This window comes from Trachypithecus francoisi, unplaced genomic scaffold (assembly GCF_009764315.1).
Source record: "Trachypithecus francoisi isolate TF-2019V2 unplaced genomic scaffold, Tfra_2.0 Lachesis_group10, whole genome shotgun sequence".
Classification (NCBI taxonomy): domain Eukaryota; kingdom Metazoa; phylum Chordata; class Mammalia; order Primates; family Cercopithecidae; genus Trachypithecus; species Trachypithecus francoisi.
Genome location: NW_022681455.1, coordinates 33,117,088 through 33,143,145, shown reverse-complemented (window position 1 = coordinate 33,143,145; position 26,058 = coordinate 33,117,088). Strand labels below are relative to the sequence as shown.

The 26,058-nt window shown below is 54.8% G+C and overlaps 5 protein-coding genes across 9 annotated transcripts in view; 2 read left to right on the top strand and 3 right to left on the bottom strand.

Annotated features, from left to right (window-relative positions):
- Positions 1–685: 685 nt before the first annotated feature.
- On the bottom strand, positions 686–5,559 carry RING1 (ring finger protein 1). The gene is made up of 7 exons (XM_033216764.1): positions 4,744–5,559; positions 4,487–4,623; positions 3,589–3,749; positions 3,245–3,460; positions 1,852–2,241; positions 1,399–1,672; positions 686–1,104 (listed from the first exon to the last, which is right to left on the bottom strand). The coding sequence occupies exons 2-7, from the start codon at positions 4,562–4,564 to the stop codon at positions 1,003–1,005; spliced, it is 1,221 nt and encodes a 406-aa protein (XP_033072655.1). The 5' UTR covers positions 4,565–4,623; positions 4,744–5,559; the 3' UTR covers positions 686–1,002.
- Positions 5,560–6,573: 1,014 nt separating this feature from the next.
- On the bottom strand, positions 6,574–8,948 carry HSD17B8 (hydroxysteroid 17-beta dehydrogenase 8). Its single transcript, XM_033216763.1, has 9 exons — positions 8,670–8,948; positions 8,267–8,484; positions 8,050–8,166; positions 7,848–7,940; positions 7,662–7,747; positions 7,475–7,559; positions 7,229–7,271; positions 6,956–7,030; positions 6,574–6,767 (listed from the first exon to the last, which is right to left on the bottom strand). Exons 1-9 carry the CDS (start codon positions 8,719–8,721, stop codon positions 6,751–6,753), a joined length of 786 nt encoding a protein of 261 aa, XP_033072654.1. The 5' UTR covers positions 8,722–8,948; the 3' UTR covers positions 6,574–6,750.
- Positions 8,949–8,954: 6 nt separating this feature from the next.
- On the bottom strand, positions 8,955–12,593 carry SLC39A7 (solute carrier family 39 member 7). 2 transcript variants are annotated; one of them, XM_033216757.1, is made up of 8 exons: positions 12,455–12,593; positions 11,738–12,152; positions 11,481–11,649; positions 11,269–11,322; positions 10,961–11,131; positions 10,691–10,831; positions 10,285–10,481; positions 8,955–9,849 (listed from the first exon to the last, which is right to left on the bottom strand). In XM_033216757.1, the coding sequence occupies exons 2-8, from the start codon at positions 12,146–12,148 to the stop codon at positions 9,577–9,579; spliced, it is 1,416 nt and encodes a 471-aa protein (XP_033072648.1). In that variant the 5' UTR covers positions 12,149–12,152; positions 12,455–12,593; the 3' UTR covers positions 8,955–9,576. The 2 variants fall into 2 exon arrangements, with proteins under 2 accessions (XP_033072648.1, XP_033072649.1); XM_033216758.1 differs by having other exon boundaries at positions 11,738–12,526.
- A 77-nt stretch (positions 12,594–12,670) lies between these two features.
- On the top strand, positions 12,671–19,775 carry RXRB (retinoid X receptor beta). 4 transcript variants are annotated; one of them, XM_033216762.1, is made up of 10 exons: positions 12,725–13,148; positions 13,962–14,208; positions 14,907–15,063; positions 15,436–15,615; positions 16,761–16,933; positions 17,330–17,459; positions 17,663–17,795; positions 17,911–18,002; positions 18,315–18,420; positions 18,535–19,775. In XM_033216762.1, exons 2-10 carry the CDS (start codon positions 14,095–14,097, stop codon positions 18,680–18,682), a joined length of 1,233 nt encoding a protein of 410 aa, XP_033072653.1. In that variant the 5' UTR covers positions 12,725–13,148; positions 13,962–14,094; the 3' UTR covers positions 18,683–19,775. The 4 variants fall into 4 exon arrangements, with proteins under 4 accessions (XP_033072651.1, XP_033072650.1, XP_033072653.1 ...); XM_033216761.1 differs by having other exon boundaries at positions 17,899–18,002; XM_033216760.1 differs by lacking the exon at positions 13,962–14,208 and having other exon boundaries at positions 12,671–13,148.
- Positions 19,776–20,874: 1,099 nt separating this feature from the next.
- COL11A2 (collagen type XI alpha 2 chain) overlaps positions 20,875–26,058 on the top strand; it is a 29,763-nt gene continuing 24,579 nt past the window's right edge. Inside the window, exons 1-4 of the mRNA XM_033216756.1 lie at positions 20,875–21,191; positions 23,939–24,088; positions 24,223–24,433; positions 24,887–25,049. Of these exons, the coding sequence (XP_033072647.1) occupies positions 21,104–21,191; positions 23,939–24,088; positions 24,223–24,433; positions 24,887–25,049 (612 nt within the window). The 5' untranslated portion in view covers positions 20,875–21,103. The remainder of the gene's footprint in view (positions 21,192–23,938; positions 24,089–24,222; positions 24,434–24,886; positions 25,050–26,058) is intronic.

The following is a 26,058-nucleotide window of genomic DNA, read 5'->3' as shown; positions in this document are numbered from 1 at the left end:
CGGCTTTCCTTGATGCCCCCACTCTTCTGCTCTCAGCCGCTGCCTGGAGGAGCACAGAACTACAGTTTCCGGGCGGCCCTCCCTCCGCTCAGCCACGCCGCCCGGCGGGCAAAGGCTGTGCACTCGCACTCCTAGTCCGCAGCCCAGCCTGCCCTTTTTTGGGAGGTGGCCCGGGGACCGGGATGTGGAACAGGGAGCTCCTCCGCAGCCCTCCCCACCTTGCTCCCTCTTTCCAGCTATAGAAACCAGCTGCTCGCAGTGATTTCCAAACATCACGGTCCTTCCCGCATCTACAAACATCCCTTTCTCTTTTGAGCCATTTTCCTGCTTTCCCTTTAGTCTTGAAACCCTGGATTTCAGCCTGGGCGACTCAAGTTTAGGGGAAGTTTGGGGTCCGACTTGGCACTTGTTTTTTATCCTGTCTTCCAGCTTCATAGATGGTTCCTATTTTTTTTTTTTTTTTAACCACTGCTGTGAGTATTCCTTCAATAAGGGCTGACACAGAGAGATGGTTCCTATTTTCATACATATTTGCTAATTTGGAGTTTCCGACGACATATCGTGAATAATCCGACATTTTCTCCCCATTTCCAAGGCTGATTTTACATTATTTCTAGGCCTCCCTCCCCAATCTATTTCCCTTTTTCTTCTACACCCCTGATAAACAGACACACGGAACTGCAGGTTTCAAAGAGGAAAAAAGCACGTTTGTTGTTGGTAGGAGGGCGTGAAGGGGAGGGTTCTTCACCTTCTCCAACACCTTGTATAGATGGGAGGTTGCAGGGCAATAGAAAAGGCAGCAGATGGGGGCGTGTTTTGCCCCACTCTGTACAATATAGAAGAATCTCATATAGATACTTTGTATAAAAGCCACGTGTCCTCATTTGTGTCCTCTTGTTGGCGGGCTGGGCTGGGGATACTGGGGGACAAAGAAGCTGGGGTGATGGACCAGGACACAGGGATACCCCATGGTCCCCTTCCTCTGGCTGTCCCCTGGTGGGGTCACTTTGGATCCTTGGTGGGAGCGTAGCACAGCTCCAGTGGCCGGGACACCTTCCAGAATTTCTCATTCACCAGCTCCAGGGTCAGCGAGCCATTCAACGTCTGAGGAGGGGGTAAAAGGGGGAGAGGAGGAAAAGATAGAAGAAAGTTGGAGAAGATGGAAAAGGAAATGAATGAGAGGCAAAAAGTGGAAGGGAGGAAGAAAGAAAAAAGGAATAATAAAAGGGATGGGGCAAAAAAGGACATGGATGATGGGAAACGAGTAGGGACATAGAAAGAGATGGGGGATATACAGGGGAAGAGTGCTGATGAGTTAGACCAGGCTCATGGTTCTATGTGGTCCAGATCACCCTCCCTCCTCTCCCCTCTTCTACCACTGCCCTCAGAAGCTCTCACCGTGAACGCCCCGCCTCCAGGTGCGATGTAGATGGTGTACTGCTTTTCACTGACGCCCTCCAGGCTGGGCAAAGCAGGCTCCTCAGGACCGTCACCTCCTCCGGCACCCCCGCCCTCCCCGCCACCCCCATCAGGTCCTCCGGTGTCAGAGGCGCCCCCTCCAGGCCCTCCTGGCTCCCCTGCTTCCTGCTGCTGCCTCCGCTCGAGGGCAATGCGCAGGGCCAAGTACTTGGAGAGGTGGTCCACTGTGGCATTCCCAGTTGTCTTCACATACCTGGAGTGGGAGGGAGGACAGGCTTAGAGCCAGGACGCCTCAGATGGGGACTGGAGGTAGGGGCTTTCCAAAATGCATTCTGGGTTGGGGTAGTATTTTGGGTTTGGGCAAAGCCCACTTCTGATGGAAATCTGTGATCTTTGGTTTCTCAGTGGCTGGGGAAGGACAGGGCTCCTCACCTAGTCTGGCAGTATTCTCCCTTCTCCACGAGCAGGGGGTGGGGCCGGAACACGAGCTCAATTTCTCCACCTGGCTCTGGGGGGCTGGGGGCCCCAGGAGGGCTTGGGGGGCCCAGCGTTCCCCCTCCCAGAGTCCCTCCCCGGTCACCAGAGTCTTCCGAACCGGCACCCCCACCCACCCCACCAGTGCCGCCTCCCCCTGTCCCTACACTGCTCCCCCCGGCGCCCCCTCCACGGGGTCGCTTGGGAGCAGGGCCTGGGGCAGAGTCAGGGGCGGAGTCTGAGCTCACATCTTCTCCATCCCCTTCTCCCTCCCCGGGCTCTCCTTCCCCCCCACTCATCGTTGTGGTCTGATCTGACCCGGGTATCGGCCGCCTCACACGCTGGGCCCTGTAGAAGCAAGTGATTAAGGTTAGAAAGCATCCAGGATAAAGGGCTTAGAATTTAAACTTCAGAGAATTAAGAGATAAGAAAAATCCTCATGATGATACCTAACATTAAACACTGTGTGCTAAGCACTCTGCTAAGTGTTTTGCACCCATCCCCTCACCTAATACAATGAATCCTATGAATTATATTATCTCTATTTTATGGCTGAGGAAACTGAGGCTTAGAGAGGTTAAGTAACTTGTTAGCGATCATAGGCTGTCACCTCTCAAAGTGTGGTAGCAGCACAGACATCCCCTGGGAGTTTGTGAAATGCAGACTCTCGGGCCCAACTGTAGACCTACTGAATCAGAGTTTGCATCTGAAGAAGATCTACAAGGAATTTGGATGCACATGAAAGACTGAGAGATGCTGGCCTAGGAGGTGATTTAACTTCCAGCAGTATAAATCCAGAGCTTATTCTCAAAATCGCTCTACTGTTCTAACTTCTAGAAAGTCAAGAGGTAAACTGTATTTTTCCTTCTATTTTTTTGAGACTGGGCCTTGTTCTTTCGCCCAGGCTGGAGTGCAGTGGTGTGATCATGGTTCACTACAGCCTCCACTTCCTTCCTAGTCTCAAATGATCCCCTTACTTCAGCCTCTCAAGTAGGTAGGACTACAGGCATGTGCCACCATGCCCAGCTAAATGTTTAATTTGTTGTAGAGATGAGGTTTCCCTATGTTATTCAAGGTGGTCTCAAACTCCTGGGCTCAAGTGATCCTCCCATCCTCACCTCCCAAAGTGCTGGGATTACAGATGTGAGTCACTGTGCCCAGCCCTATATTTTTCTTAAGAATAGCAATGCCAGTTGTTTACTAAGAAACTGCAATTTACACCCATGATTTCCAGCCCTAATGATCAGTCTGTGGTCAGCTCTTAGGATGCTGAGGCTTAGAAGCTAGCAGGCAACAAAGACTGACCCACGGACCCATCCCACCACTTCTGCTTCTCTCCTGACCCTCACACCTGTGCATGGCCTGCATTCGTAGCCCCTCCTCAATGCTGGAGCTCAGTGCCTGCTGGTTGTGCAGGCGGCTCAGGCGGATAAGCACTCGATCTTGATGGGCCTCATATTCCTCCCGGCTAGGATAGATCTTAGAGATCAGGGCATCAAAGTTGGGGTCTGGCCGTAGGGATCGCTTGGATACCAGCTTCTTTCGGCAGGTAGGACACTCCTTGTTCCTGGGGTAGAAGAAGGGAAGCCCTGAGTGGTCAGTCAAGGCAACTGAAGCCTAAGCTGAACCAAGACCAGTGAGAGGGCCCTAACTTTGTACCCCTTCATCTCATCTCAAACATGTCTCTCCTATTACCCGCTCCGTAGGGCTGTGACAATGCAGTCAGAGCAGAATCTGTGGAGGCACTCCTTGGTGGTCATCGTATTCTTCAGCATGTCCAGGCAGATAGGGCACATGAGTTCTGAATGCAGTGACCGAGGGGAAACAGCAATCTCTGTGCCATCCATTATGGCTTCCTGGAGGCATCAGTGAGTAGAAAGGTGGTGTGGGTTAGAGGGAAAGGGGTTTTAGAAACAGCAGCCCATAAAATAAGAGTTTTGAAAAATGCAGTGAGAAGGCAGAATCTGGGTACCCATGCTGGTCTCTATTCGAGACAAGAATTCTGAGAAAGAGAAGGACTGATGACTTGGAGCAAATGGAGAAAAGACAGACTTTAGTGTCCATTAACTAAGAGTAGGAGCTTTGGAATAGGAGGATCTGAGGTGGCTAAGTGGCCTAGGAGTGAAGATGGCACAAATCTGTAGCTGGGAAAAACTATTCGACAAAAATTTTTAAAGTCCTGGTGCTACCTGTATTAGAACCCCATAGGGTGCCTGTTAAAAATTCAGATTCTGAGAACCCAATCCACTACTGAATCAGAATATTGGGGAGCATGAAGCTCTGCTTTTAATAAACTCTCAAGGTGAGTCTTATACGCACTGACTTATAATACTGAATGAGGAACAGGGAAGGTAATTTTTGTGTTTGAGATCTTTCAAATGAAGACAATAATACTTGCTCCACCTCTCTGGCAGGACTGTTTTGAGGATTAAATGAGGTAAATGCGAAATGCTTTGGAAAGATTAAGGTGATTCAAAGATAGGGCCAGGCAGGGCAGAATAGAGCAAATTATGGAAAAGAAGCTGTGTGATGGGGTCTGTGGATGGAGGGGTTTGCGGGAGGGGGTAAGCCTGAAAGGGAGAATGCCTGTCACCTGCGGGGTCCGGTGCAGCTCATACAGACTCAGTTCCCACGTTTTGCTGGCATTCTGGGCATTCGCCGGCGTCGTCATGGTGACCGGGCACAGACCACCCCACCAGGGCTCTACAGCCGAGGAGGAGGCGAGGAAGGCTGGGGGTGGGGGAAAGGGGAGGAGGGCGTTAGGGGGGCCGCCCCTCGCACAGACCCCGCCCCTCCAGAAGCGCTCCTCTCCGCCCCCGCTCCCGCCCCCGCGCCGGCACTGCCCCTCACCCAGCTCCAGCCGTTCGCGCTCCCGCCGCCGCCGCGCCCCTCTCTAGGCCCGGGCTCCTGCGCCAAGTTCGCTGGGTCCGCAACCGCTGCTCAGACAGCAGCTCCCGCCACCGCCGCCGCCATGGCCCGGGCGCTGGGGCCCTACGTCACTTCCGCCTGCTCCTCCGCTACACCCGCCCCCCCCCGCCCCCCCGCCGGCGGAGACGTCACCCGCCATTTGCGGCGCGGGTGGGACGGGACGTGGACGCCGAGGTTCTCCCGCCCACGGGACGAGCTCGTCCCACGTGAGGATCCTACGTCCCGGGAGTTCTGCGCCACTTAGGGAACCACGGTCTCCGCCTCCGGCCCAGCACCGTCGCGCGGCCACCAACCTTAGCCTCGGTTCCCTTCCAGAGGCCCCCACCCGGGGCCTCAGCTCCAGGGGGCGGGGCCTGGAATATCTGGCACCCCAGGAGGGGACAGAGGGCTCCTGAAAAGGGCTACCTCCCCCACTCTGCGTACCCTGGCGACTCTGGGGATCAACCCCCCTTACTTCTCCGTAACCCCCATTCCAGGATTCCGGGGAAAAAGGCTGCAAAAGATCCTCTGCCGCTTTTGCCCTCTAGTCCAGAGAACACACCTAGGTCCCGATGTGCTCGGGATTCCCCTTACCACCCTGGGGACTCCCTCCACCATCCACTTTGGTTCTCCCTAGACCCTCCGACCCGCTCTCCCGCTCGAGGTTTGGGGGCGGCGGCTCGGGACGTCCAGACTCAACTCTCGGCCAGAGCCATAGACTCGAGAATTGCGTTTGGACAATCAGGAGCCGCGGCCCGGGGCGGGGAAGGGAGGGAGGCGCACGGGAGGAACGGGGGGAATGGAGACACCACGCGGAAACAGGGACACACACAAGATGGGGCTCCCATTGGGGAGTGGGGGTGCGCGTGTGGGTGGGGTACACAGGGTCAGAATGTCTGGAGTGGGAAGTGGGCAGAAGCCTCTTCCAGGACTCTAGAGTAAACGAAGGGGATGGGGAGGAAAGAGAAGAGGAAGGGGCAGAGCAATCCCCATTGAGTGTAGGGAATGAGAGGGATACGGAGCGGAGCGAGGGGGTAGGGGGCAGTTAGAGACCCTGATGGGCGTCTTGTCCCCGCCCGAGCTGAGGCTCCCGGACTTGGGCTGCGGCTGCCAGGGGGTGGCCTGTCTCTGGGACAAGGCAGCAGTGGGTGCCCTCGCCCCCCACCCCAGTTCCCCCCTACTTCCCTGTCCTCTCCTTCAGTCCGTGGCCAGTCCTTATGTGGGCGCCAGAGTCGATTAGCGCAGACCCCCCTCCCCTTCCTCCTCCTCTTTCCAGCCCCCTCCCTCCTGCTCTCTCCAGCCCCTTTCATCGGCTGGTTCATTCCCCTAATCCTGGCCCCCTCCCCTAATCCCCCCCATCCGACCCCAGGCCGGCTGCAGCTATTGTAAGGTGGAGAGAAAGGGGAGGGGGGGACTCAGAGAAAGGAGAGGGGTGGGGGAGGGCCACCTGTTCCAAGACCCCCTTTCAAGGCCAGACTGGACACCAAGATGGGGCCATGAACAAATCAACCTTGGGGACCATAAGAACCCAGGGAGTTGGGGGGAGGGGACTGGTGCTGCAGAACCAGTGGAAAGGGGTGATGCAGAAACCCCTCCCTCCAAAAAGACCCGGAGTGTCACGCATACACAGTGACACACACTCTTTCCTCTCACACCCGGCGGCGGGGGTTGCCCTGGGAGACCAGGCAGTGAAAGGGAACAATCCTTTGGGAAAGGGAAAGGAGGGGGAGGTGGGGAAGGGTCTGAGGACTTGGACACAAGAAGAACCGGAGGTGGCAGGGAAGAGGATTTGGAATTTATTAGGGTCACAAGCACCCCTGCTTCCCATATTCAGCATTCCTGAGCCATACACTGCCACCCCTTTTGTAGCCTGGGAACTTAGAGTCCTCATCAGCAGGAGGCCAGGCAGAGTGATGCGGGGGTGAGCAGAGTCCAGGGTCCTTGAGGCAGTTACATGAAAAGACCTCCTGGGAGGGGCAGAAACATTTGGACAGATGCATGGGTGTAGAGACAAATGGGATAGGGGGTGCCCACTTTTGTCCCTGGCCTTGGGGACCTCTGCCCTTCCCAGTGGCTCCAGACTCCCCTTACTTGCTTTCTCATATAGTCTGGGTTCTACTTCTCTGCCCTCTCCCTCCCCATGCTGGCCTCATACCAGTGACTTCCACTGAGGCCCCTGTGATGTATCCACTGTCTTCAGATGCCAAGAATGCGACCACATCTGCCACATCTATGAGAACGGTGGGGAGAGGGCAGAATCCTGCTCACTCCTATAGACCCAAAATAGCCATAATCTCCCACCAAAGACATCCATCCCCACAAACCTCTCCACAGACACCAACCACCAGTCCCGCAGAAAATCCCAAAACCTTGGGGATCTCTTCATTCAGGCCCCCTTCCCACGGACTCCTGTCCATTCAGTGCTCACCCTCAGGGTCCCCCAAGTATCCCATCGGGATCATTTCAGTAATCTGTAAGGAAATACTCATGTGGGTGAAAGCTTCTTTTATGGATTTTTTTGAAGACTGAGTCTGTGACCCTTTTTTGTCTCCATTCCTCATACATTCATTGAATATTTAATGTTTGCCAGGAACTGTGCCCAGTATTCTCTCTCTGTGAAGCCCAGAGAGATTGAGTCTCTGAATGATTCCGCCCTCCACCCACAGCCTCCTACCTTGTCCACCACTTTCTGTGGCACTTTCTGTGTCATGGGTGTTACAATGAACCCTGGGAGGACAGAGTTACAGCGGATCCCATGTCTGTGGGAAGGAGAGTGGCTGCTGATTCTGGAGAAGGCTGAATGCTGGTCCCTCCTTCAGACCCCCCAGGTGCTCCCCAGCACCCTCAAGCATCTGACCAACCGTCCAAGCTCCCGGGCTGCAGTCTGGGTCAGCCCAATCACTCCAGCCTTGGATGCTACATAGTTTGTCTGCCCCATGTTCCCCACCTATAGGTGAGTCAGAGATGTGGAATGAGTCAGGAGTCTCAAGGAGGGGTTCTCCTCTCTATGCCACTTGGCTGACTGACCTCATTCAACTCAACCTGACCTTTCCTGTGATGCTACTGATGTTGATGATGGAACCACGACAACCACTGGACACCAGGGCTTGTGCTGCAGCCTGAGTGACTAGGAAGGTACCCTGGCGGGAAAGGGTAACAAGGGAGAAAAGATCAGCTGGGGTGACAGCCCTCCTTCAGCTCCCTCTCCAGGCTAAGGGGGCCAAAAGTAGCACGTTCAGAGATCGCCACCTTGAGGTTGACAGCTATGACTTTGTCCCAGTCATCCTCAGACATGTGCAGCAGAAACTCATCCTGGGTGATGCCCGCACAGGACACAACGACAGATGGTGGGCGAGAAAAGCAGGCCTATGGGAGGGGGAAGTTACGCATCAAAAACCCCCACAAAGAGCCGGGGCAGTGGAGGCAATATTAGAGCTTTAGAGGGGGAAGGTGGCCTGGCGTTCACCTGCACTTGTTCCAGCAGGCGCCTGGCGGCTCTGGCCTCAGACACGTCAGCCTGGAAGGCAGCGTGCTTCCCTCGGGGCGGCCCCTCCTTGTTCCCTGGCCCGCCCAGCAGCCGCACCGTCTCCTGTGCCGCTGCCCCGTCCAGGTCGCAGGCAGCTACGGTGGCCCCCTCTCCGGCCAGGCGTACACTGACTGCTCGGCCGATGCCGCTCCCCGCACCTGAGGTAGGACAGAACACGGCAGACCGGGCAAGGGGAGGAGGCGGCAGAGATCAGAGGTCACAGGGCAGAAAGTTAGTAAAATGTGGATAAGGGGTCAGAGGTCACAGCAGCCGCGGACTCCAAGGGCAAGCCCCTGACATCACTCCAACACCCCAAACCGCCCCAGGAGAGCACCCCCTCAACCTGTGACCAAGGCCAGTGCGGAGCGGAGCCGGTTCTGGAGCTGAGACGCCATTGCGGCCTGTGGGTGGGTGGGAACCCCAGCACTAAGCCAATCCCAGCGCAGAAGGGGGTGTGGCCAGGGCAAAGCCTGGGCCAATCACAGACCCGCCAGCCTTAGGCCATCTGCGGCCACCGGCGCAGGCCGACCTCCCACCGCGGGGGCGTGGCCAGACACTGCTGCTTAGGGGCCCCGGGTGCGGAGAAGACAGGGGGCCCCATTCCCCCCAAAAAGACAAAGACTGCATGTGGGGCGGAAGATCGGAGGAATTTATTTCCGGTTGCCACCCGTCCCCCTCGAGTCAAACAGTGATATAAAAGGAATAGAAACAAAAAAAATCAGGCCATGAGATTACCAACTAACCCTCTCCCACCCCCATCCCCCGGAATCACTCCCAAATTAGGACACATGATTGATGTTTGATGTTTATCCCCGACTCCTCCTGTTACCCTCTCTGTCCAGTACTCTGGTCTTCTCTGAAGCCTCCACCGACTGGTGGGAGAAAGGGAATGGATCTTGGAGAACTTTCTGTATAGCAACTTGGTTCTCTGAGAGCAGGTGGGGTAGGGTACACCAGGTAAGCTGCCATCATTCCCTCTCCCTTCCAACCTTCTTCATGGCACCATTTAGCCTTCCAAATGCAACATGGTCAAGGGGTGCCCAACACTATCATCCCTCTGGCCTCTCATTCTCACCACTCCAGCCTCTAAGACTGCCAGCCCTTGAAGGCCCTAATGCCAAAGTAACCATTCTCCCAGTCTACAGTTCCTTCCTTTGGCAGATGTCCCTGGCCAGGGCCCCCAACCTCTACACACCACTGACCTGGAGTTAGGGGTAGAAGTTTGGGGCAGGGGTAGTTTATCCCACGCCTCACTCGAGATGGGCAATCAGCACCATCATGACAACTCCCCCCAACAGCCCCAGCACCTCCAGAAGTGACTGCAATGGTGATGCCTCCCTCAGCAGCTCGGGCAACACAGACACTGTTGCTACGTAGATAAAGCCACCTGCAGTAAATGGCAGGACCCAGCCAGGACCTGCACCACCTGCAACTTCACTGCCCACTGCTCCTCCTTCAGTGAGAAGGGCACAGGCTGTGCCTGCCAGTGCCCCTACTGCTGTCAGTAGCTGCAGACGCATTGCCTGATGGGCAGAAAAGAGAAAAATGCACTCACCAATAGCTAAAGATTATCAGTGGTTTAGAAGTGGCTGGTGGGGTATAGGTATACAGGACATGGATTTGGAAACTAAACATCAAAGTAAAAAGAGAGGAGGGGGCAGTCTAGAATAGACAATTTCTGAAAAATCTTAGAGATCAGAGGTCCTTTCCACAGACTTTCTGACTGAGTAGGCGTGTGTGTGTAAGACTCCACTAAACCATTCAGATGGTTTATAGACCACAGTTTAAGAAATACTGAGCTAAAGCACAAAGTAACCAGAACTTCTTCCCCCTCATTTCTAGAGGACTTGTCAATGACAGCATGAATTGTTTGGAACTAATAAGAGGCTGTTTGGGTTTAGGGTGAGTGAGGAGAAATAAAAGGTTTGAGGTAGCTGTGTTTGGCAGACATCACCAACCTGCTTTTTGCTGCAGCCAGACTGGACCAAGATGGCAAAGTCTCCGACCTCATGGGGCACTTCATGTAGCAGGACAGTCATTGTGGTCAGGATACCTAGCCCCCGACCCCCTCGAAAGGAAGCCCCAATGGCCAGACCATCAGTGAAGTTGTGTGCCAAGTCAGCAGCCAGATTCAGGTACCCCGACACACGCAGGTCTTGTACAGAACGAGAAGAGAAAATGATCAGAGGCCTCCATCACCACTTGTTCCAGTCTTGGTCAGTTATTCTCACACCTCCCCTCAGAGACCACTTCACACCCAGTCCTTTAGTGTTTCCGAGACACCTGCCATTACCCACAGCACATATTCCATGTGATTTGGGATGATGTCCCTTGCCCAAATTTATGACCAACTCTGGCCCTTACCTAAGCCTCTTTTTTCTTCTTCAGCGTTCTGAGGTCTCACTGGCCCATCTTTGGGTACCGTGCTCCCTCCTCGCCTCTTCTGAACCCCCCCTGTTTCCTTTTCTTCTTCTTCTGAGCTCTGCTTCTCCTTGGTAGAACGCTCTGAGGGAAGAAAAGAGTTGGTCAGCATGGAGAACAGATCTTCCAACATGTCCTCTCCCTCCTGAGGGCCATAAGATGAGATTCTGAGGCAGGCAAGTCAGCTTTTGGGAAAGTTGTTCCTGGTCTCACCTTGTCTTCCATGTCCATGACTTCCATGTGTGTGACTGTGAGCGTGTCCGTGTCCATGTCCATGACTGTGACCATGTCCTCCTTTCACATGTCTCACAAATTTCTCCACAACAAGAAAGGCAACAATTCCACTGAGAACCCACAGTCCCACAGACAGAATGGGGCCCTGGCCTGGGAATGGAGGCATTGAGACGTTAAAGGAGATGTGCATTACAGACTCCTCCTCCTCAAGTGCAGGAGGTGAGGAACAGGGAGAGACAGACCTTCCCCAGCACCCCAACTCCCATCCCCATCTGTCTCTTCCTCACCACTGTGGGAGTGTCCATGTCCGTGTCGCTCCAGAGTGTGGTGAGAATGAGGTTCTGGAAGATGGGGGGAAAACCAGATGAGGGAATATCTGACACAAAGGGTGTGTATTTGGGGGAATATCGAAAGGTCAGGGATCATAAAGGAGAAAGAACCCTTTTCCCCCAAAGAACAAAATAGGTTAGATTTGAGGTAGAAGTCAGAGGTTACTTACCAAGAGCATGAGGAATGAGGTGCAGGAAGGCATCTCCCAGGAGCCCACCGGAAGCAAAACTGAGCAAGATCTGAAGTAGAGAGCGATGCCGGGGAGAGTTTGACTCCACGGGGATAAGGAAGAGGACAAAAAATGGAGCTGCTGAGATCAGCACTGTGGCCCCCAGTGCCTGGTGAGGGAGAGTCAGGGTCAAGTACTGTGGCGTTTCCCAACAATCCAGAACCAGCCCCTCTCTCTCCCATCCCCTGGAGACTCACATAAGCCCAGAGAGTGACAGCATCCAGGTCCTGCTTGATGCCTGGAGCCCCAGACTCCCCATAGCCTCCATGGCTATGCTCATGGTCATGTCCATGTCCTCTGTGGTAGAGGCTCTCATGGGAGTGGCCATGGCTATGGCCATGGTGTAAATCCTCATGTGAATGTCCATGGTCGTGACCGTGGGTATGTCCATGCCAGATGCTCTTGTGAGTGTGGCCATGGCCATGGGCATGGCTGTGTCCATGGTGGAAATCTTCATGTGAGTGCCTGTGACTGTGGCCATGGAAGTCCTCTTGCAGATCGTCGTGCAGGTCGTCATGACCCGCGAGTCCAGCCACCAGAAGCCCCAAGGCCGCCCAGGTCAGCAGTCCCACGGCCACCCAGTGGGGGGCCCCCAGGCCTCTGGCCATCACGCTGACCAGAGGGACAGAGACAGTGACTCCACTTGACTCAACTCTATACCTACACAGGGTCAGCTTTACTCCAATAGCGCCCTCCGTCCACCTCTGTGGGCCGCTCTCCCATTCCCTTAAGTTCCCACCTACATTGTTCCCAAGACTAGTTCTCTTTATCCCGAACCCCCTCCCGGATGTAGGGCCCTGGGACACTAGTCTTTCACCAGCCACTTTACAGACTCTCTGGGCCCTCGTCTCTATGACTCATTAGGTAAGGAAAAGGCCTGGAAAGGATGGTAGAGAAAAACAGAGAATTCTCACCAGCTCCGGGATCCTCTCCTTTCCCGGTTTGCTCGGACGTGGCAGTCCCGCCTTCAGCTCCCGCGAGAACAGGAAGTTCCGTTCCACCTTCGTCCTAATGCCTTTACCAATGTGGCGGCACTCTGGTAGCGACGAATCCATCCTGCACTGATGCGCATGCGCGAGTGTGGAGGTTATTTGAGGGGAGGGTGGGCGAGGCGGGCTAACAGGCCGGAGGAGACCGCCTCCTCGGTTTCCAACTAGACGAGGGGGCGGGAACTCGCGCCGAGACTTCCCGTCTGTACAAAGATGGCTGCCACATTGGCGCTGTCATTTTGGTACAGAGCAGAGCGACGGGCTTAATTCTACCCAATCCAGGCCAGAGTCTTTCTCTCAGGGGCTTCCTCGTGCTCAGCTACTCCTCCGATCAACCCCTGGGAATCCCTGGGAGCTCTTCGGTATCCCTACTCTCAGCCAGGGATGTCTTGGGCCGCTCGCCCGCCCTTCCTCCCTCAGCGGCATGCCGCAGGGCAGTGTGGGCCGGTGGGGGTGCGAAAAGAAATGCATTGTGGGGTCGCGTCCCGGTGGCGGCGGCGACGGCCCTGGCTGGATCCCGCAGCGGCGGCGGCGGCGGCGGTGGCAGGCGGAGAACAACAAACCCCGGAGCCGGAGCCGGGGGAGGCTGGACGGGACGGGATGGGCGACAGCGGGCGGGGTGAGTGTCCCAGCAGAAGGGCAGGCGAGCCAGTAACCGCGTTATCCGCAACCCCTCCCCCACACCCTCCCCTGCTTTTCCTGGCGCTCCCGCCCCCTTGTTTGTAAACACGCGTCCCCTCCCTCCCGAGGGCCTTAGCACCCTCCTCCCCGGGGCGGGGCAGGGAAGGGGAGCTTCCGCCCTCCTAACCGTGACCGCTTGAGGCCTTGGGCACCGGAGGTCGCGGGCGTGGGAAGGGCATGATTCCTCTTAAGCTTCAGGACTTTGGGCGTTTAAAGGCAGATCCTGCGTCGTAGGAGGGGTCTCTTCCGCCTGTCTCTTTCCCCTGCACGCTCTGGCTACCTGGCTTTACGCTGGGAATAGAGGGGCTCCACGGTCTACCCCACGTGTTGCCCCACCCACGAGACAGGTGTGGCTTTAGGATGACCTGGTATTCAAATAGATCGGTTGGAAAATTTTCCTCACCTGAACTATCCTCCTCTCCTTGTCAACTCCCTCCTCTCACCACAATGAGGAGTTATGCTGTGTTTTTTTAGCCAGTCAAATATAACAGTGGGGGGTTGTATATCAATTTTAGTGACACTAATGTTTATTAATAAGTTCTGATAACCACTACCATCGGACCAGCCGGAGTTACACTGTTGTTTGACAGCAGGGTGTCTCTGGACTTGGGGATGGGTGGAGTGGGCTGGGTCCGGCACGGTGGGGTATTAGAGAATTAAAGTCTCTAGTTGGATGTTTGAAGACTCATTTTCTTTTTTTGTCTCTTCTGTCTCTTTTGTGTCTGTGTACCTGTACATACCCCTCCCTCAGACTCCCGAAGCCCAGACAGCTCCTCCCCAAATCCCCTTCCCCAGGGAGTCCCTCCCCCTTCTCCTCCTGGACCACCCCTACCCCCTTCAACAACTCCATCCCTTGGAGGCTCTGGGGCCCCACCCCACCCCCGATGCCACCCCCCCCACTGGGCTCTCCCTTTCCAGTCATCAGTTCTTCCATGGGGTCCCCTGGTCTGCCCCCTCCAGCTCCCCCAGGATTCTCCGGGCCTGTCAGCAGCCCCCAGGTGAGAGGTTGTGACCAACTTACTGCCTGGCCACTTTCGTTTTCTTGTTTTCCTTGTAACCGAGGATCCGTATGTGAACTTCCCCATGGCCCATTGACCTTCCAGTTCTCTAATCTTGTCAGGCCTGTGGTCTTTGTGAGACCCCTTGCCTTTCCTGAGGTGACTGATCTTTCAGTGCATGCTTCCTCCCCTAAAAGAACCCTAATATTCTTTGTTTTTGTGTGTGTGTGGTTTTTTTTTTTTTTTTTTGAGATGGAGTCTTGCTCTGTTGCCCAGGCTGGAGTGCAGTGGCACGATCTCGGCTCACTGCAACCTCTGCCTCCTGGGTTCAAGCGATTCTCTTGCCTCAGCCTCCTGACTATCTGGGATTACAGGTGCCTACCACTGCGCCCAGCTAATTCTGATATTCTTGATGTCCTTTTCATCTATCAGTGATTTTCTGCCCTTTTGGTCCCATCTGCTTTCCCAAGACACCTGCCCTTCAGGGTCACTGTGTTGCACAATTTCGGGGGGCCTGTTTATTCTCTTTGGGGTTGTGCTCCAGGGATGGCCCTTCACATAGACTGCAGTGTAAATGACGCCCTCTGGAATGTGCACTGCAGGGCCTTGCTTAGTGGTAGGGAATGATTTCCATCACTTCTGTGAGATTCTCTTTCCCAACAAGTCTTCCTATGACTTCCCTATTTCCCCCATCCCAGATTAACTCAACAGTGTCACTCCCTGGGGGTGGGTCTGGCCCCCCTGAAGATGTGAAGCCACCAGTCTTAGGGGTCCGGGGCCTGCACTGTCCACCCCCTCCAGGTGGCCCTGGGGCTGGCAAACGGCTATGTGCAATCTGCGGGGACAGAAGCTCAGGTATGGGGCTCAGAGGATGAACAGAGAGGGAGAGTCTGGGCCATGTATCATCACCTGTGGGATTCCCAGGGCTTATGGGGTTTGGTCAGAGCAAGTGACCTCGGGGAGGCCTGATGAGAGTAAAGAAGCTGAAGCTGAGATGTAGGATGCGATTGGGGGGAAGGTCAGAGGGAAAAGGGAGTGCGTGTAGGGTTTCTGAACAGTGGGGAGACTGGGACTGGATCATCACTCAGCTCCTGGTTCCCTCTCTCTGTATTTGGCAAACGGAGAGGACTTAAACTTTTAAGTTTTGCTAGGGGGAGATTGGAAAGAGACTAAATGGTGAAGCTGTCTCCATGCAACCTTCTTATTGCTCCTCCTGTTTCCCTGTAGGCAAACACTACGGGGTTTACAGCTGTGAGGGTTGCAAGGGCTTCTTCAAACGCACCATCCGCAAGGACCTTACATACTCTTGCCGGGACAACAAAGACTGCACAGTGGACAAGCGCCAGCGGAACCGCTGTCAGTACTGCCGCTATCAGAAGTGCCTGGCCACTGGCATGAAGAGGGAGGGTAAGGACCTGCCCTACCCAGGCATCTTAGACCACATACCCTTCTCCCCTATCCCACTTAGACTGTGTACCTCTCTGGAAGGCTGGACTGTTCTCTCTCCTCTAGAGGGCAATATTTGATTTCTCTCTCCCTTTGCAGCTCTCCTCCGTATTAGCCTGTTCTGGCCCTTGAGTTTCCTTCTTAATGATTAGGCCTCTGTGGCCTGCACCTATGACCCCTCCCTAGACTGGTCCTAGGATAGAATAACTTTTCCTTACCCATGATGGGCTGTCTCCCCATTTCTAACCTAAGTAGTTCCTCCTCTCTTTCATTCCACGGACCTTCTCTGGTCTGTTTCCTGTTATCTGTGATCTTTCCTCTAACTCCTGGGAGTCTGACACTCTTAAGCTTACAGACTTGACTGAAGACCTCAGGGCTTCCCTTCCTTCTCCATCTTATCTTCTTAAGTCAGATTCCTAGGATTCTGAGAGACCCTTTAGAGTACATCTTGGTCAAAATGCCCACTTTAGAGAAGATGAGCCTGAGGCTTGGCTCTCCCAAGGTCATGCAACAAAGGAGTGGCAGGCAGGTTTGGGATCAGAACCCACATCTCTGAAGACCTAGGCCAGTGCTCCTTTCACTGCCTATTTGTTGAATAAGAAAAGCACAAGATTTGTACTCAGACACACTTAGATTAAGTTGTATGACCTGCTATGTAGTATATGAATTTAAGCAAACTAATCTCTTTGAATCCCAAGTTCTTCATCTTTAAAAATGAGAATAAATGCTTGCAGTGTCATTATGATAATTGAATAAATGTTAAAATGTGCTTAGCATGTTTCTTGGCATATTTTATTAAAAAATTTTTTTTTTCTATCAGCTTTCTCAGGTGGAATCTTGGCATGTTTTTTAACCATGTAGTAGGCTCTCCATTTAAATTCCTCCCTAATTCTTTTACCTACCTCACCTTTCCAGACTGACTTATCTGCCCTTTTATAACCCTTGCTTCAGGGCTGCCCCCAGTCCACCCTTTCTAGTGACTTCCCCATTCCTATAAATATCTCCCAAGGGCCATGAGATCCTGATGAGGCCGTAAGGGTATTTGTGGAACCCCTTCATGGATGGCTGCTGACTTTCCATTTTTTCTCTCCCCCTTCCCCCTGCAGCGGTACAGGAGGAGCGTCAGCGGGGAAAGGACAAGGATGGGGATGGGGAGGGGGCTGGGGGAGCCCCCGAGGAGATGCCTGTGGACAGGATCCTGGAGGCAGAGCTTGCTGTGGAGCAGAAGAGTGACCAGGGCGTTGAGGGTCCTGGGGGAACCGGGGGTAGCGGCAGCAGCGTGAGTGTTGGGGTCAATCCACTCTCCTTGGTGATAGGGGTTGGGGGAGGCAGTCTAGGTCTGTTCTATATCCCCTCCCCCTTCTTTCCCCTCATAACCTTCCTAACACTACTTGGGACTGGAAGTGCTGCCAAACAAGGTCTTTCAAACCTCTGAGGTGGATGTGATAGCTCCTTCTGTCTCCAATCCCCAAACAACCCACTGGCAGAACCACAGGCATGTCCCAAATAAATAATTGTTTGCACGAATGCCAGAAGAGAAGCCTGACTTACAGGGATTGGTTTGGATGGGGCTCACAGGAAGACTGTATGTAAGAAGGGGTTGTCAAAAGCTTCTTACAAGGGGCTCCCAGCGTATCTCAAAATCTTCCATAACTCTTACCCCTGTCCCCTGCAGCCAAATGACCCCGTGACTAACATCTGTCAGGCAGCTGACAAACAGCTATTCACGCTTGTTGAGTGGGCGAAGAGGATCCCACACTTTTCCTCCTTGCCTCTGGATGATCAGGTCATATTGCTGCGGGCAGGTCAGTGACCTTGGATCCCTTTGACCTCTTGACATTTGACCCCTCTTTGACTTCCCAACCTTTAGTGACCCCAGTGGCCTTACCTTGTGTACCAGGGAGCCAAACTTGCTGACCTTGCCACCTCTTTTCTCCTTCTCTTCCACTGATGTGCTTTGAATCCCTTGGCCTGATTTCTGGCTCCTGACCCTTGCTGCCCCACCCAGGCTGGAATGAGCTCCTCATTGCCTCCTTCTCCCACCGATCCATTGACGTTCGAGATGGCATCCTCCTTGCCACAGGTCTTCACGTGCACCGCAACTCAGCCCATTCGGCAGGAGTAGGAGCCATCTTTGATCGGTCAGTGGCCCTCGGCTAGGCTGGCATATAGATAGAGGGGGTGGGGCTATAGGCTGGTCCGTGTCCAAGGCTGGCTGAGCTGTGACCTTTGAGTGACCTGCAGGTCCCTCTCCAGGGTGCTGACAGAGCTAGTGTCCAAAATGCGAGACATGAGGATGGACAAGACAGAGCTTGGCTGCCTGAGGGCAATCATTCTGTTTAATCCAGGTAAGAGGAGGATTACCTTTGTCTCTCAAGGCCAAGGCAACCTTGGAGCCTCCTCTTCTCCGAGACTCCTAAGTTACCCAGCTATCCCCCTCAGTAAGACCCTCAACCTGGAAATCTCCCAACTGGCCAAGGAAAAACCCACATCCACGGATCCATCCCACAAACCCAGTGGGCCCTGCTTCCCTTGCCAGGCCTCTGGTAAAGGGCAAGCAAATGCAGCCCAAAAGGGGCATCCTGTGACTGACATCCACACGGCTATCCTGATTTGGATTGCCTTCATTTCTCTTCCTCCTCTCTTCCCTGCCATCCCAGATGCCAAGGGGCTCTCCAACCCTAGTGAGGTGGAGGTCCTGCGGGAGAAAGTGTATGCATCACTGGAGACCTACTGCAAACAGAAGTACCCTGAGCAGCAGGGACGGTGAGATGGGGCTGGGGGCACTGAGGCTCCCTTGGGAGTGGGGAGTGCTATGAGGATGTGTTCAGGGCCCGTGTGCTTCCAGCTCTCAATCCCCCTCTCCCACCTCCACTCCAGGTTTGCCAAGCTGCTGCTACGTCTTCCTGCCCTCCGGTCCATCGGCCTTAAGTGTCTAGAGCATCTGTTTTTCTTCAAGCTCATTGGTGACACCCCCATCGATACCTTCCTCATGGAGATGCTTGAGGCTCCCCATCAACTGGCCTGAGCTCAGACCCCGACATGGTGCTTCTCACACTGGAGGAGCACACATCCGAGAGGGACTCCAAGCCCTGGGGCAGGGTGGGGGGCCATGTTCCCAGAACCTTGATGGGGTGAGAAGTACAGGGCAGAACCAAGAACATAAACCCTCCAAGGGATCTGCTTGATATCCCAAGTTGGAAGGGACCCCAGATCCCCGTGAGGACTGGTTGTCTCCCTTCAGTGGCCTTGAGTCTCTGAATTTGTCGGGGTCTCCCGTGATTTGGGGTGATTTCTCACCCTCTGCCCTTCCCCCAGCACAAAGCACTGGCCCTGCCTCCAGGACCTTGCTTCCTTCTCATCTTGCCTCATTTTGCTTCCCATCTGAAGAGTGGACATGGGGAACTCCCCCAGAGGTGGATACTGGGGGGCAGGCCCCCCAAACTGATGGACATGAGAGTAGGGCCTGACAGGCCTTCCTCTTCTCAAACCTGGCAGATGGGGGCCTCTCTGGAAGAGGGAGGGGCCCTGTTACTGTCCAGAGTCTCTTTTTACACTTCACCTCCTTCTGCAGTCAGACTGAAATATAAAAAAGGTGGTGGTGGTGGTGAAGGGGCTGGTGGAGATGTATGAACCGATCTGCTATTTTTAATTTCCTCTGAGGATAGAGACTTGCAGTTAGACTCAAAGAAGTACTGTACTTTCCCAGGTTGACTAAGAAATGCCAGTGGTGGAGGTGGGTGTTTGGGAAAGGCAGGGCCCTGAAATGGCCTGTCCCTAGGGCTCTTCAAGCACTAGCCTTCCCAGCTTTCCCCCCTCCCCATCTCTTCCTGTCTAACTTGGGGAAGGGCCTGGGCTGTGAGGACAGGGCCCCCACAGGGGATGTTTTCGTGAGTGTAGTCCCGGAGGCCTTCCCTTCACAGCTGTCCTCCGGCCCTGAGCACATAGCATAGGCTGGGGACACAGGATCCTGGCCTGAGAATTGAGGGGAGGTGGCCAGCCCGCAGAGGTGGGGTGCTGGGGCTGCATGATTTTTGCCCTGCATCCTTTCTCTTTGGGGCTCCTTTCCCCTCTCACTCATACATAAAATCGCTTTCAAATTAAAATCGCTGTTTTCTGGACTGAGGTGACTGTATGAGGATGGGCAGCGCCGTTTCAGGCTTGGGGGGGGGTATCCGGTTGGGAGCTCCGGACGCGATCCCTGGACGCCGCCACCGAGGTTCCCTGGGGCCCAAGAGGTGGACGCAGGGTGGGGGACACAAGGCAAGCTTTGTCGGGGAGGGGGGAGAGGGTGTGCCAGGCTAGGGGCGGGGCCGGCCGGAGGAGGAAGGGGGGCGGTGGATTCTCAAAGGCGCCTTGTTCGCTCGTGCCCTCTCCGCACCAGCGGGCGGCGGCGCCTCGGCTCGCTCCGGCCTTCCCTCCGGCCGCGCTGCGGGCTCCGGGCAGACCCGGCGCCGTGCCTGCCCGTGGGGGCGCACTGGGCGCTAAGCGCTGCGGGCTTCTCAGGCGTTGCCCGCCCAGAGGCGGCCCACGTCCCTGAGTGACCCCATTTCCCTGGACACTTCCAACCAGAGTCGACTGCTCGCTCATCTTACCACTGCTCCCCCTCTACCTGGGCTCTGGGACTCCCTTACCGCGTCCCCCATGTGCATCTCCTTGGACATGACTATCCTGTGTTTGTCGGTGGGTTCCAGTAGAACACCTCCCCATACATCCCCCGCCCCAGTTCGTCGCTATCTATAGCCTTGTCTATAAATACCCCCGCCCTGGCCCGCTCTGTAATTACACGGGGCGGGGTGAGGGAAGTAATTATGGAGACCTGATTATGGGTGGGGTGGGGACTGCGACCCCCCAGGCCCGCCTCTCCCCTCCCACTGTGCCCTAAATCCCACCCAGGCCTCTGCTGAAAGGGGGCTCTGGTCCCCCAAGAGGGAGGGAACGGGAGTGGGTGTGTGTGATTGGACTTTGGGGTCCTAGAAAAGGAAGGGGCTAAGGAAGATATTGGGGTTCCCGAAAAGAGAATCTTAGGGTACAGGCCATTGAGACCTACAAGGAGCAGGAGACAGCCAGAGAGAGGGAGGGTTCTTGCCTCCCTCCCCAGGTGGAGCCTGAGGGTGGGGTTTCCCCTCGGTGGCTGTGGGCGGGCGGCTGGAGGCAGGGGCCGGGCCGGGGGCGGGGGCGGGGGCGAGGTGGGGGCTCTGGGCGCCAGGGTGGCCGGGGACACACAGAAGCGGCAGCCACCGAGGAGGGAGCAGTGCCGGGAGCCCCGACGGCGCCTTGCTGCATGGAGCTGGGCCGCTGACAGCTGTCGCTGCCCGCAGCCTCTGACCTCCCTGGGACCCCAGCGTCTGAGGCTCATAGTCTGCTCCCTGTCTTCTGTCAGCCTCAGAGCATCCAGCGTCTCAGGCCGACCTGGGTCCCTGGGACCCCGCGTTCCGGTTTCTCAGCCATGGAGCGGTGCAGCCGCTGCCATTGCCTCCTCCTCCTCCTCCTCCTACCTCTGGTGCTGGGGCTGAGCGCGGCCCCAGGCTGGGCAGGTAAGAGGAGTCCTGATGCCTGAGTCCTCGGAGTCTGGAGCTCCGAGTGTCTCTGGGAAGGGGACAGCTGATACCTGGGGCAGGAGCGTCTGAGTCTAACAAGGAGATTTGGGGCTTCAAGGGTCCAGGCTGGAGGGCAGGACACCTGTGTTCCTTGGATTCAGGGTAGGGATCTCTTTCTCCTTGAAGTGACTGGGGGAGGGCAGGTAGGGCTGAAAGGTGGAGGACCACTTTAGAGAGCCCTGAATGGGGATGGATGCTTGTCTTGGGTCCTTGGGAAGAGCTGAAGATGGCCAGAGCTGAAGATGGCCAGAGCTAAAGATGGCCAGGGCCAGCCGGGTCCAGTCATTGCTGGTGTGGGGGAGGTAGATGCCAATGTTGATGGGTGAGGCGTGTGTGTCTTCCGGCCTTTCTGTTGCTATCTCTGGGATAAGGGGTGAGCACCTGTGATTCAGAGCAGAGCCCAGTAAGCCCAGAAAGAAAGAGTGCCTTGACTACCTGTCTCATTGGCCTCCTGGACAGGGACCCCCTCCCCCTCCCTGTGCCCTCAATGCTGCCACGCAGCTGGCTCTGGGGAGCACTGGGGCTGGCTGCCAACAGGACGGCCCGCTGGACAGGCCAGGATCAGGTGTCTGAGGCCAGAGCCAACTCTTTGCATTCCTGCCTAGCCCCTCCTCCCTCTGGCCAGCCAGGCTCCCCTGGGACCCTGGTGTCCACAACCCTGATCGTTTCCTTCTTTTTCCCAGGACCCAGAATTCCTGGCTTCTAGGAAAGGGGATTTGATGTCAGGGAGGAGGGGGCTGTGAGCACCAAGCCCTCAGCAGGCTGGAAAAAGCCCACTATTTCTGGAGACACTGAGGGCTGATTTGTATTTAACTTGACTACTAACTTGACTATAAATTTGTATTTAACTTGACTTCTCTGCTTTAGAGAGAAAATGGTCAGAATGGCAGCATAAAGGATTTAGATTAGATTTCAGAAGGAAGAACTTCCAAGATGTGAGGACAGTGAGGCCCAGGGCCAGGACATTGAGGCGTATGGTGCCTGTAGAGTCTAGGAGTCTTTCTTAGGGGGAAGAGGGATCCTCTGGCATGGAGGCAGGAGGATGGCTAAGATGACTGTTTCTTATTTCGGGAGCTGAGTCGGTAGAGATGGGACTTTAGGGAAATGAGTTACTGTGGAATTCTTAAGGTTAGAGAATAAGGCATCTGGGGGGCCAGAGGTAGAGTGGTGGAGGGTGATGGGGCTACCAATGGGGAGCCTGTGGGACAGATTAGGCTGGAGACAGTGGGGCAAGTATGTGGCCTGGTGTGAGAAGATGGTGGGCGGACCTGTGGGTAGGTTGTCTATATGATCGAATTGTACTCCCCTGGGGTTTGGTGGAGGGTAGGGGCCTCCAAGGTCTCCTTGGCCTGGGGTCTCTGTGAGTCTCTGTGTCTCTGTCTCACTCACCCTTCGTCTCTCAAAGCAGCCCTTGTGTGTTGGTGTTTGCGGAGCTGCCACACGCGCGAGGGCCAGGCTTAGGCGGGGGTTGGGGGGGAAGGCCGTGGTTTCCCGGCTCCTGGACTCAAAGGGCCTTTTCTCTGCCTGCCCGCCCCACCTCAACCACCCCACCCAGCTCTGCTCTCCTGATTGCTCTGGCCTCTGCCCTGCCCCACACTTCTATGAAAGTTTTGCTGGAACTCTCTTTGGGATTTTTCCAATCTGTAGCTGATGGTGTGAAGAGTATGTATACAGAGGAGCAAGTGAGGTCGAGGTGATCTTTTGTTTTCCAGGGAGTCTGAGCCCTAGGAAGCTGAGTTCTAGGTAGATGGACTGGTGGGCTGGGTCTTGAATCTTTGGGTCCCAGGTGGTGGGGTTGGTGAGGGTGGTGAGACAGGATTGAGGTTCCAGGTGTGGGGAGCTTGCCTGGGTTCTGGGCAAGCACTCTGATGGGATCCACAGATGTGTGGCTCGGGGCCCTGGACTTGTTCCGGCTCCGCGTGGCAGCTTCAGCTCCCACCCCCCATTCCTCCACCCCTCCCCAACTCATCTCCTAAACCAGGAGGCACAGACTCCTGGGAGAGCTGTCTTGTATCTTTTTCCTCAGCATGGTCAGGGTTGTTGCCATCCCATCCCCCAAACCTGGGATGTGTAGCTGCTCAAAGCCCCTCTCATAGAGCTGCCTCTCTGATCTCTTCCTCATGGCCCCCCTGCACCTCCTGTGCCCAGGATGATCGATTGCCCAGATGTTGTTTGTGCTGGAGACGGGACAGATGCCAGAGACCCAGAGAGTGAGAGATATGGAAAGAGAGTGAGAGGGAGGGAGAGAAAAAGATGGACAGAATATGAGAGAAACGGAGGAAACAGAAGAGACAGAGACAAAAAGACCAACATAATGAGACAGAGAGAGTAAGAGAGTGAGAGAGACAGGAAACAGATGGAGAGTTGAGACAGATGTTCAGAGAGCACAGAGAGAGACGGATTCATAGGCTAAAAGACAAAGGGACAGCGTAAGAGAGGCAGATGCTAGGAGAGAGAGGGGCAGGAGTGTCATGGGGATGAATGCCAGCTGATGCTGCCCTGCCTCCAGGTACCTTTGCATTTCCCGTCCATTCAGGCACTGTTCAGAAGCAAGTGAGGGTGAGGTGACCTTTCCCTTGCAGGGAGTTTGAGCCCTGGAAAGCTGAGTTCTAGATCCCAAACGTCCCCTATTTATGCCCTCCTGAGGGCATGTCCCTTCTCCTGATAGTCATGGACTCTCCCAGGTGCACCCCCTGTGGATGTGCTCCGGGCTCTGAGGTTCCCCTCCCTCCCTGATGGTGTCCAGAGAACGAAAGGCATCTGTCCAGCTGATGTGGCCTACCGAGTAGCACGACCTGCCCAGCTCAGTGCACCCACTCGCCAGCTTTTCCCAGGTATGGGTGACGTGGTGGGGTAGGGAGGCCTGGGGGAGGTAATGGGATGGAGCCTAGGATCAGACACCAGGAGGAAAGGGGTTGTGGCGGCTCCCTTTGCCTCTCACTCTGTGTGTATCTCTCTTGGATACTAGGAGGATTTCCCAAAGATTTCTCTCTGCTGACTGTTGTCCGGACTCGCCCTAGTCTCCAAGCTCCCCTCCTGACTCTCTACAGTGCCCAGGGTGTCCAACAGCTGGGCCTGGAGCTGGGCCGACCTGTCCGCTTCCTGTATGTGGACCAGACTGGGCGGCCTCAACCTCCCGCTCAGCCAGTCTTCCGAGGCCTCAGCCTAGCAGATGGCAAGTAAGTTTGTTTGCTCCTCTGGTCTGCTTGGCCCACACTTTGAGGAGGAAGTGCCCCGGCACTCCTACACTCTAAACTGTGAAACCCTTCAGACTCTTTGGGCCACGCCACACCTACCCACTGCCCAAACTTCAGTCACTTCTAGTCCAGAGTTTGGGCTTTAGAGTGTGCAGCCTTCTCTGCATGTTGAACTTGCCTGTACCTTGGGCAAGTTACTTAAAGTTTTTGAGCCTCACTTTCTACATCTGTAAAATGGACATGAAATAGAATCGGCATAAATAAGAAAGTGATGGCATGGTGCCTGGTGCACTGTAAACACTCAATAAACGGCAGCTTTTGTTATTACTGCTTTTATCACCATTCGCTTCAACTCTCATCACTGCTTTCCAACCATGTTGACTCCCCCACTTCAGTCAGCCAACAGTTCACTTGAACCTCTCCCTCCATGTCCAGGTGGCACCGTGTGGCTGTGGCTGTGAAGGGCCAGTCTGTCACCCTCATTGTTGACTGCAAGAAGCGAGTCACCCGGCCACTCCCACGAAGTGCTCGTCCAGTATTGGACACCCATGGAGTGATAATCTTTGGTGCCCGTATCCTGGATGAAGAAGTCTTTGAGGTAACCAGAGTAATCAGAGGCAGGATTGACTTCTGGTCCCCTGTGTTGTGCCCACTCCCCTCTGGCCCCAGCATGTCATCTTCCTATTCCCTAGGCCTTCATTTTTTCTTTTTCTTGTGAATTTTCATTTCCATTTTATATCTTCAGGGCTACTGTTCTCTGCAGGAGAACTAGATGCCTACCTATATAGCAGTACTGTCCACAGCCACTTACTCTGTCCCTCAGTCTTCATCAGTTCCTTCATCCATCCATCCCTTCAACCCCTCTCTCTCCTCACCCACCCATCCATTCACTCACTCGCTGGACAACCTATGCACACATCCACCACCCACTCCCCCATCCATTTACTCATCTATGCATCACACACCCACCTACTTATGCATGAAGGCTTATATCCACCCACCTGTCCATCCTCCCCTGCTTAACCACTCTTCCCTTCAAACCACCCATCTATGCTTCCATCCATCTATCCTCTTCAACTCCTCCATCTAGCTATTCACTCACCCACCACCCACCCTCCCCATCTACCCATGCATACAAGGATGCATGCATACCTTCAGCCACCCATCTGTCCATTATCCTTCCACCAACTCAACCACTCCCTCCTTCAATACACTCATGCACCCATCTCCTCACCCACTTATTTCCCATCTGACTATTCATTCACCCACATAAGTTCACCCATCTACCTATTCACCCATTTGCTTCCATCTACTCTGTAACCCCTGTTCATCTGCCCACCAGTCTACCCTCCCATACATACATTTATTCATTTGCTATTTATCAGTGCTCCCATTCATTAATGTATGTAAGCCCCTAGCCACCCATCCACTCATCTATCCATTCATCCATCCCTCCATTCACCCTCCAAGCCAGTCAACATTTTCTGAATACCTGCTGGCCAAGGAGAACAAAGAAGAGGAATATAAAGTCTCTATCAACCCCAAGAGCTCTCAGGTGGGCTCTGGAAAAGAGACAACATCCCCTAAATTATGGTGCAGTGGAGAGT